Below are 10,300 nucleotides of genomic sequence, written 5' to 3'. Positions count from 1 at the left end.
GCCACCACTCAATGCCACAGTGGTCAGGCAGGGTGCCCACGGCCACCTCCAGTTAGCCAAATTAGTAGTCCGTGCTTAGTAGTTATAATAATGACGGTATTTATTAAACACTTACCCCGTGCCAAGCACCAGACTAGATCCAAAATCATCAGCTCGGGAGGAGCCACGAAAAGCCCCTTAACTCCTGCCAGATGCTGCCCCCCATGCCACCACTCGATGCCACAGTGGTCAGGCAGCGTGCCCACGGCCACCTCCAGTTAGCCAAATTAGTAGTCCGTGCTTAGTAGTTATAATAATGACGGTATTTATTAAACACTTACTCTGTGCCAGGCACCAGGGTAGATCCAAAATCATCAGCTCGGGAGGAGCCAAGAGAAGCCCCTTAACTCCTGCCAGCTGCTGCCCCCCATGCCACCACTCGATGCCACAGTGGCCAGGCAGTGTGCCCACGGCCACCTCCAGTTAGCCAAATTAGTAGTCCGTGCTTAGAATCAATCAATCATATTTATTGAGCGCTTACTATGTGCAGAGCACTGTACTATGTGCTTGAGAAGTACAAATTGGCAACATATAGTCATATATAATGACCGTAATATATAAATATATTATATATATATAGCCAAATTAGTAGTCCGTGCTTAATAGTTATAATAATGACGGTATTTATTCAACACTTACTCTGTGCCAGGCACCAGACTAGATCCAAAATCATCAGCTCAGGAGGAGCCACGAAAAGCCCCTTAACTCCTGCCAGCTGCTGCCCCCCATGCCACCACTCAATGCCACAGTGGTCAGGCAGCGTGCCCACGGCCACCTCCAGTTAGCCAAATTAGTAATCCGTGCTTAGAATCAATCAATCAATCATATTTATTGAGCACTTACTATGTGCAGAGCACTGTACTATGTGCTTGGGAAGTACAAATTGGCAACATATAGTCATATATAATGACCATAATATATAAATATATTATATATATATATATCCAAATTAGTAGTCCATACTTAGTAGTTATAATAATGACGGTATTTATTCAACACTTACTCTGTGCCAGGCACCAGGCTAGATCCAAAATCATCAGCTCGGGAGGAGCCACGAAAAGCCCCTTAACTCCTGCCAGCTGCTGCCCCCCATGCCACCACTCGATGCCACAGTGGTCAGGCAGGGTGCCCACGGCCACCTCCAGTTAGCCAAATTAGTAGTTCGTGCTTAGAATCAATCAATCAATCAATCATATTTATTGAGCGCTTACTATGTGGAGAGCACTGTACTATGCGCTTGGAAAGTACAAATTGGCAACATGTAGTCATATATAATGACCGTAATATATAAATATATTATATATATATGTAGCCAAATTAGTAGTCCGTGCTTAATAGTTATAATAATGACGGTATTTATTAAACACTTACCCCATGCCAAGCACCAGACTAGATCCAAAATCATCAGCTCGGGAGGAGCCACGAAAAGCCCCTTAACTCCTGCCAGCTGCTGCCCCCCATGCCACCACTCGATGCCACAGTGGTCAGGCAGCGTGCCCACGGCCACCTCCAGTTAGCCAAATTAGTAGTCCGTGCTTAGAATCAATCAATCAATCATATTTATTGAGCGCTTACTATGTGCAGAGCACTGTACTATGTGCTTGGGAAGTACAAATTGGCAACATATAGTCATATATAATGACCGTAATATATAAATATATTATATATATATATATATATATATATAGCCAAATTAGTAGTCCGTGCTTAATAGTTATAATAATGACGGTATTTATTAAACACTTACTCTGTGCCAGGCAGCAGGCTAGATCCAAAATCATCAGCTCGGGAGGAGCCACAAAAAGCCCCTTAACTCCTGCCAGCTGCTGCCACCCATCATCATCATCATCATCATCAATCGTATTTATTGAGCGCTTACTATGTGCAGAGCACTGTACTAAGCTCTTGGGAAGTACAAATTGGCAACATATAGAGACATGCCACCACTCGATGCCACAGTGGTCAGGCAGCGTGCCCACGGCCACCTCCAGTTAGCCAAATTAGTAGTCCGTGCTTAGAATCAATCAATCAATCATATTTATTGAGCGCTTACTATGTGCAGAGCACTGTACTATGTGCTTGGGAAGTACAAATTGGCAACATATAGTCATATATAATGACCGTAATATATAAATATATTATATATATATATATATAGCCAAATTAGTAGTCCGTGCTTAATAGTTATAATAATGACGGTATTTATTAAACACTTACTCTGTGCCAGGCACCAGGCCAGGTCCAAAATCATCAGCTCGGGAGGTGCCACAAAAAGCCCCTTAACTCCTGCCAGCTGCTGCCACCCATCATCATCATCATCATCATTAATAGTATTTATTGAGCGCTTACTATGTGCAGAGCACTGTACTAAGCTCTTGGGAAGTACAAATTGGCAACATATAGAGACATGCCACCACTCGATGCCACAGTGGTCAGGCAGCGTGCCCACGGCCACCTCCAGTTAGCCAAATTAGTAGTCCGTGCTTAGAATCAATCAATCAATCATATTTATTGAGCGCTTACTATGTGCAGAGCACTGTACTATGTGCTTGGGAAGTACAAATTGGCAACATATAGTCATATATAATGACCGTAATATATAAATATATTATATATATATATATATATATATAGCCAAATTAGTAGTCCGTGCTTAATAGTTATAATAATGACGGTATTTATTAAACACTTACTCTGTGCCAGGCACCAGGCCAGGTCCAAAATCATCAGCTCGGGAGGAGCCACAAAAAGCCCCTTAACTCCTGCCAGCTGCTGCCCCCCATGCCACCACTCAATGCCACAGTGGTCAGGCAGGGTGCCCACGGCCACCTCCAGTTAGCCAAATTAGTAGTCCGTGCTTAGTAGTTATAATAATGACGGTATTTATTCAACAGTCTGTGCCAGGCACCAGGCTAGATCCAAAATCATCAGCTCAGGAGGAGCCACGAAAAGCCCCTTAACTCCTGCCAGCTGCTGCCCCCCATGCCACCACTCGATGCCACAGTGGTCAGGCAGCGTGCCCACGGCCACCTCCAGTTAGCCAAATTAGTAGTCCGTGCTTAGAATCAATCAATCAATCATATTTATTGAGCGCTTACTATGTGCAGAGCACTGTACTATGTGCTTGGGAAGTACAAATTGGCAACATATAGTCATATATAATGACCGTAATATATAAATATATTATATATATATATATATATAGCCAAATTAGTAGTCCGTGCTTAATAGTTATAATAATGACGGTATTTATTAAACACTTACTCTGTGCCAGGCACCAGGCCAGGTCCAAAATCATCAGCTCGGGAGGAGCCACAAAAAGCCCCTTAACTCCTGCCAGCTGCTGCCACCCATCATCATCATCATCATCATCAATAGTATTTATTGAGCGCTTACTATGTGCAGAGCACTGTACTAAGCTCTTGGGAAGTACAAATTGGCAACATATAGAGACATGCCACCACTCGATGCCATAGTGGCCAGGCAGCGTGCCCACGGCCACCTCCAGTTAGCCAAATTAGTAGTCCGTGCTTAGAATCAATCAATCAATCATATTTATTGAGCGCTTACTATGTGCAGAGCACTGTACTATGTGCTTGGAAAGTACAAATTGGCAACATATAGTCATATATAATGACCGTAATATATAAATATATTATATATATATATATATATATATAGCCAAATTAGTAGTCCGTGCTTAATAGTTATAATAATGACGGTATTTATTAAACACTTACTCTGTGCCAGGCACCAGGCCAGGTCCAAAATCATCAGCTCGGGAGGAGCCACAAAAAGCCCCTTAACTCCTGCCAGCTGCTGCCACCCATCATCATCATCATCATCATCAATCGTATTTATTGAGCGCTTACTATGTGCAGAGCACTGTACTAAGCTCTTGGGAAGTACAAATTGGCAACATATAGAGACATGCCACCACTCGATGCCACAGTGGTCAGGCAGCGTGCCCACGGCCACCTCCAGTTAGCCAAATTAGTAGTCCGTGCTTAGTAGTTATAATAATGACGGTATTTATTCAACACTTACTCTGTGCCAAGCACCAGGCCAAGTCCAAAATCATCAGCTCGGGAGGAGCCACGAAAAGCCCCTTAACTCCTGCCAGCTGCTGCCACCCATGCCACCACTCGATGCCACTAGTAGTTATAATAACGACGGTATTTATTCAACACTTACTCTGTTCCAAGCACCAGGGTAGATCCAAAATCATCATCTCGGGAGGAGCCACGAAAAGCCCCTTAACTCCTGCCAGCTGCTGCCCCCCATGCCACCACTCGATGCCACTAGTAGTTATAATAACGACGGTATTTATTCAACGCTCACTCTGTTCCAGGCACCAGGCCAGGTCCAAAATCACCAGCTCGGCCCCAGTCCCTGCCCCACCTGAAGAGGCAGCAGGCATCTTCTCCCCATTTCTTAGGTGAGGAAACCGAGGCAGGCAGCGGGCCAGGGGCGGATCCGGTTCTCCGCGCTCTCTCTGCAGGCTCTGCTGTTTGGTTACCGGGCGGCCTGCTGGGGCCGGACCCAGACGAGGCCAGCCGCCTCAGCCTGCCCGGCAGAATAATAATAATAATAATATTTGTTAAGCGCTTACTACGTGCCAAGCACTGTGCTGAGCGCTGAAGGGGACGGTCCTCACAGATCCCCTGTGGCCTAGTCCCTTGAGGACAGGGCTTGGGGACCAAGGCTGTCGGCTGGCGGGGATGGGCGGCCGTGTCCATCTCAATGCCGGGAGGGTGGCATCGTAACATCATCATCATCATCAATCGTATTTATTGAGCACTTACTGTGTGCAGAGCACTGGACTAAGCGCTTGGGAAGTCCGAGTTGGCAACATATGGAGACAGTCCCTACCCAACAGTGGGCTCACGGTCTAAAAAAAAAAACTCTCCACGCCTGCCGCCCCTCAGCGCGGGAAGTGTGTTCTCTTGTCCGGTCCTTTCCCAAGCGCTTAGTACAGTCTTGGCACACAGTCAGTGCTCGATAAACACCACTGATTGATTGGTCCTCACCATTAGGCCTCGTTCTCCCCCGTCCCACCATCGACCCCCGGCCCACGTCCTCCCCCCGGCCCGGAATGCCCTCCCTCCGCACATCCGCCAAGCTAGCTCTCTTCCTCCCTTCAATAATAATAATAATGATGATGGCATTTATTAAGCGCTTACTACGTGCAAAGCACCGTTCTAAGCGCCGGGGAGGTGACAAGGTGATCAGGTTGTCCCACGGGGGGCTCACAGTCTTCACCCCCATTTTAGAGATGAGGGAACTGAGGCCCAGAGAAGCGAAGTGACTTGCCCAAAGTCACCCAGCTGACAATTGGCGGAGCCGGGATTTGAACCCATGACCTCGGACTCCAAAGCCCGGGCTCTTTCCACTGAGCCACGCTGCTTCTCAAGGCCCTACTGAGAGCTCACCTCCTCCAGGAGGCCTTCCCAGACTGGGCCCCCTCCTTCCTCCCCCTCTCCATCCCCCCCACCTTACCTCCTTCCCTTCCCCACAGCACCTGTATATATGGATATATGTTTGTATGGATTTATTACGCTATTTATTTATTTTACTTGTACATATTTATTCTACTTATTTTATTTTGTTAATATATTCTGTTTCGTTCTCTGTCTCCCCCTTCTAGACTGCGAGCCCACTGTTGGGTAGGGACCGTCTCTTTATGTTGTCAACTTGTACTTCCCAAGCGCTTAGTCCAGTGCTCTGCACACAGTAAGCGCTCAACAAATACGATTGAATGAATGAATGAATTTGTGACTCAGATATGGGAGGAAGGGACAGCGGGGGTGGGAATTCATTCATTCATTCATTCAATTGTCTGCACACAGTAAGCGCTCAACAAATACGATTGAATGAATGAATGAATTTGTTGGGTAGGGACCGTCTCTAGATGTTGCCAACTTGGACTTCCCAGCGCTTAGTCCAGTGCTCTGCACACAGTAAGCGCTCAACAAATACGATTGAATGAATGAATGAATTTGTGACTCAGATATGGGAGGAAGGGACAGCGGGGGTGGGAATTCATTCATTCATTCATTCAATCGTATTTATTGAGCGCTTACTGTGTGCAGAGCACTGTACCAAGTCCCAAGCGCTTAGTCCAGTGCTCTGCACACCGTAAGCGCTCAATAAATACGATTGAGTGAATGAATGAAGTGCTTGGGAAGTCCAAGTTGGCAACGTATAGAGACGGTCCCTACCCAACAGTGGGCTCACAGTCTAGAAGGGGGAGACAGAGAACAAAACAGAATATATTAACAAAATAAAATAAGTAGACTAAGTATGTACAGGTAAAATAAATAAATAAAGAGCGGGCTCACCGTCTAGATGATGGCATTTATTAAGTGCTCACTATGTGCAAAGCGCTGTTCTAAGCGCTGGGGAGGTTACAAGGTGATCAGGTTGTCCCACGGGGGACTCCCAGTCTTCACCCCCATTTTCCCGATGTGGTAGCTGAGGCCCAGAGAAGCGAAGTGGCTTGCCCAAAGTCACCCGGCCGACAGTTGGCGGAGCCGGGATTTGAACCCACGACCTCTGACTCCAGAGCCGCGGAATCCGAGGGGATGGGGCTGCCCCCCACTCCGCCCGCCGACCCAATGCAGGTGCCCCGCCGCCCTCATCATGGCGGGCAGAGCCTCAGCGGGGTCCGTGACCGGAGATGGAGACCACCTCATCCCTCCCCCGCCTTCGACGCACCGGCAAACCAATCAGTCAATCAATCAATCGTATTTATTGAGCGCTCACTGTGTGCAGAGCACTGTACTGAGCGCTCGGGAAGTACAAGTCGGGAACGTATAGAGACAGTCCCTACCCACCAGTGGGCTCACGGTCTAAAACCAAGTACAGCGGTCTCACGATCGACCCCGTTTATTCACCGTGACCCCCGCCACCAGGAAGAGGAGGATTTTAGGAGTGCGGAAGCGCTCCCGTCCTCGGGAGGAATTCCCAGCCCAAACCTAGAGGAATAAATAAATCCCGGCCACCATCCCAGGGAAGGCCCCGGCTTCCGGGAAGTGACCGCCAGGCCCGCCGCGGACCCACCGTGGGCCCGCGATGGCCGACGGGGGGTCAGGCAAGATGGGGGAGCAGAAAGGCGCTCAGCAGGAGCAGGGTGAAAGGTGGGACGTGGAGCTGGGCGGCGGCGCCGGAGGTGGGTTCGAGTGACGACACTAAAAAACAGAGAGAGAACCCATGCTGCGGATGCGAGAGGGCGACTGAGGCCCGCGTCTCCCAGCGTCACCCCGCATCCCACGTGCCCGGCCGAGTCTCCCTCGCCCCAAGCTCCCTCCAGCTTTATGAGTTTCCCAACCTCCGCCCGGATCCAACTCCCGAGAGGGAAATCGATCCATCGTATTTATTGAGCGCTTACTGCGTGCAGAGCGCTGTACTGAGCGCTTGGGCAGTCCAAGGCGGCAACGCAGAGAGACGGGCCCTACCCAACGGCGGGCTCGCAGTCTAGAAAAACTGTTCTAAGCGCTGAGGAGGTGACGGGGCGATCAGGTTGTCCCATGTGGGGCCCATTTTACAGATGAGGTCACTGAGGCCCAGAGAAGTTCAGTGACTGGCCCGGAGTCATACCTGACAAGTGGCGGAGCGGGGATTTGAACCCATGACCTCCGACTCCAAAGCCCGGGCTCTTTCCACTGAGTACAGTGCTGAGTAAAGCGCTTAGTCCAGTGCTCTGCACAGAGTAAGCGCTCAATAAATACGATTGATGATGAGTCGTATATATGTATATATGTTTGTACATATTTTTTACTCTATTTATTTATTTTATTTCTACATATCTATTCTATTTCTTTTATTTTGTTAGTATGTTTGGTTTTGTTCTCCATCTCCCCCTTTTAGACTGTGAGCCCACTGGTGGGTAGGGACTGTCTCCATACGTTGCCAACTTGTACTTCCCAAGCACTTAGTACAGTGCTCTGCACACAGTAAGCGCTCAATAAATACGATTGATGATGAGTCATATATATGTATATGTGTTTGTACATATCTTTTACTCTATTTATTTATTTATTTATTTTATTTGTACATATCTATTCTATTTCTTTTATTTTGTTAGTATGTTTGGTTTTGTTCTCCGTCTCCCCCTTTTAGACTGTGAGCCCACTGGTGGGTAGGGACCGTCTCTATATGTTGCCAATTTGTCCTTCCCAAGCGCTTAGTCCAGTGCTCTGCACAGAGTAAGCGCTCAATAAATACGATTAATGATGAGTCGTATATATGTATATATGTTTGTACATATTTTTTACTCTTTATTTATTTATTTATTTATTTTATTTGTACATATCTATTCTATTTCTTTTATTTTGTTAGTATGTTTGGTTTTGTTCTCCGTCTCCCCCTTTTAGACTGTGAGCCCGCTGTTGGGTAGGGACTGTCTCTATAGGTTGCCAATTTGTACTTCCCAAGCGCTTAGTCCAGTGCTCTGCACAGAGTAAGCGCTCAATAAATACGATTGATGATGAGTCGTATATATGTATATACGTTTGTACATATTTTTTACTCTATTTTATTTGTACATATCTATTCTATTTCTTTTATTTTGCTAGTATGTTTGGTTTTGTTCTCCGTCTCCCCCTTTTAGACTGTGAGCCCACTGTTGGGTGGGGACTGTCTCTATAGGTTGCCAATTTGTACTTCCCAAGCGCTTAGTCCAGTGTTCTGCACATAGTAAGCGCTCAGTAAATACGATTGATGATGATGATGAGTCGCGCTGGAGCTCTGGGGGCGGAAAACCAGGTCACACTCACTGTGATCATCAAACAAATGATGGCAGGCCCCGGGCCCCGGGCCGACCCTGGAATTATCCCGACGCAAATGGAATATCCGTTCTACCCGAGTCCTGCCTGCTTCCGCAATTTACAAATAGTCATCTTTTCCCATCAAACTGCAAGCTCCTTGAGGACTGGGAGCGTGTTTCTCGTGCCCCTCAGGAGCTCAGCACAGAGCCTTGCTCAGCAGGCGCTCAGCATCATCATCATCATCATCATCAATCGTATTTATTGAGCGCTTACTATGTGCAGAGCACCGGACTAAGCGCTTGGGAAGTCCAAATTGGCAACATCTAGAGACAGTCCCTACCCAACAGTGGGCTCCCAGTCTAAAAGGGGGAGACGGAGAACAAAACCAAACCTACTAACTAAATAAAATAAATAGGATAGATATGTACAAATAAGATAAATAAATAATAAATAGAGTAAAAAAAATTATGTACAAACATATATACATATATACAGGTGCCGTGGGGAAGGGAAGGAGGTAAGATGGGGGAAATCGGCAGATTCCACCGATGGGTTGATCGATCCACGGAGCTTACTGGATGCCGAGCACCAGAGTAGCTGCCTGCTGGACCGTGAGCCCGTTGTAGGGACCGTATAAGTCGCCAACTTGGCCTTCCCAAGCGCTTAGTCCAGTGCTCTGCACGCAGTAAGCGCTCAGTAAATACGATTGAATGAATCGATGTAGGATCAGCGCGATCCGGTGACCGGCCTCCCCCGGCCGCCAGCCTCACTCTTGCCAATCCGCGGGATGACGAGGTAGCCGTCGGGCCTCCCTCCGACATAGCCAACGCCGAGGGCTTCCAGGGCAGCGGCCGTCTGCTTCCCGATCCAGCGGCTGATGAGCGGATTCCTCCTCCGGTCCCTCAGCTCCTTGACGTTGCTCCCGAGTAAACCGCGGACTTCCAACGGAGTCAGCTCCTGGGATTGGGGGGGACAGGGGAGCGTGCGACGGGGAGCGCGGGACGGGGCCCACGGGACGGGGAGCTAGGTCAGAGGAAGTAAAAATGTCCCTTCATCGTCATCGATCGTATTTATTGAGCGCTTACTGCGTGCGGAGCACTGGACTGAGCGCTTGGGAAGTCCAAATTGGCAACATCTAGAGACGGTCCCGACCCACCGGCGGGTTCCCGGTCTGACGCCTCCGCTCCCGGCCTCGGCTCCCATATCAGGGAGCCGGTGCGGCCTAGCGCACTGGGGCGGCAGGGGGAGAGGGAGGGTGGGATGTGTTGTCGGCCTGCCTTTGTAACCCAGGGCGAGGCGCTGAACGTCTCCGGGCCTCAGTTTCCTCATCTGTACAGTGGGGTTAAGATAGATGTATATATTTTTATTTTGTTGGTAGGTTTGGTTTTGTCCTCCGTCTCCCCCTTTTAGACTGTGAGCCCGCCGTTGTGTAGGGACCGTCTCGCTATGTTGCCAACTTGGACTTCCCAAGCGCTTAGTACAGCGCTCTGCAC

The 10,300-nt window shown here is 48.3% G+C and overlaps 1 protein-coding gene across 1 annotated transcript in view; it reads right to left on the bottom strand.

The window, feature by feature from the left end:
- Positions 1 to 6,831: 6,831 nt before the first annotated feature.
- MSLN (mesothelin) overlaps positions 6,832 to 10,300 on the bottom strand; it is a 51,443-nt gene continuing 47,974 nt past the window's right edge. The window contains exons 17-18 of the mRNA XM_038762705.1: positions 9,578 to 9,764; positions 6,832 to 7,229 (exon numbers count right to left, since the gene is read on the bottom strand). Of these exons, the coding sequence (XP_038618633.1) occupies positions 7,129 to 7,229; positions 9,578 to 9,764 (288 nt within the window). The 3' untranslated portion in view covers positions 6,832 to 7,128. The remainder of the gene's footprint in view (positions 7,230 to 9,577; positions 9,765 to 10,300) is intronic.

Source organism: Tachyglossus aculeatus, chromosome 21 (genome assembly GCF_015852505.1).
Source record: "Tachyglossus aculeatus isolate mTacAcu1 chromosome 21, mTacAcu1.pri, whole genome shotgun sequence".
NCBI lineage: Eukaryota > Metazoa > Chordata > Mammalia > Monotremata > Tachyglossidae > Tachyglossus > Tachyglossus aculeatus.
Note: the sequence above shows the minus strand (reverse complement) of the source record. Positions and strands in the feature narration are given on the sequence as shown.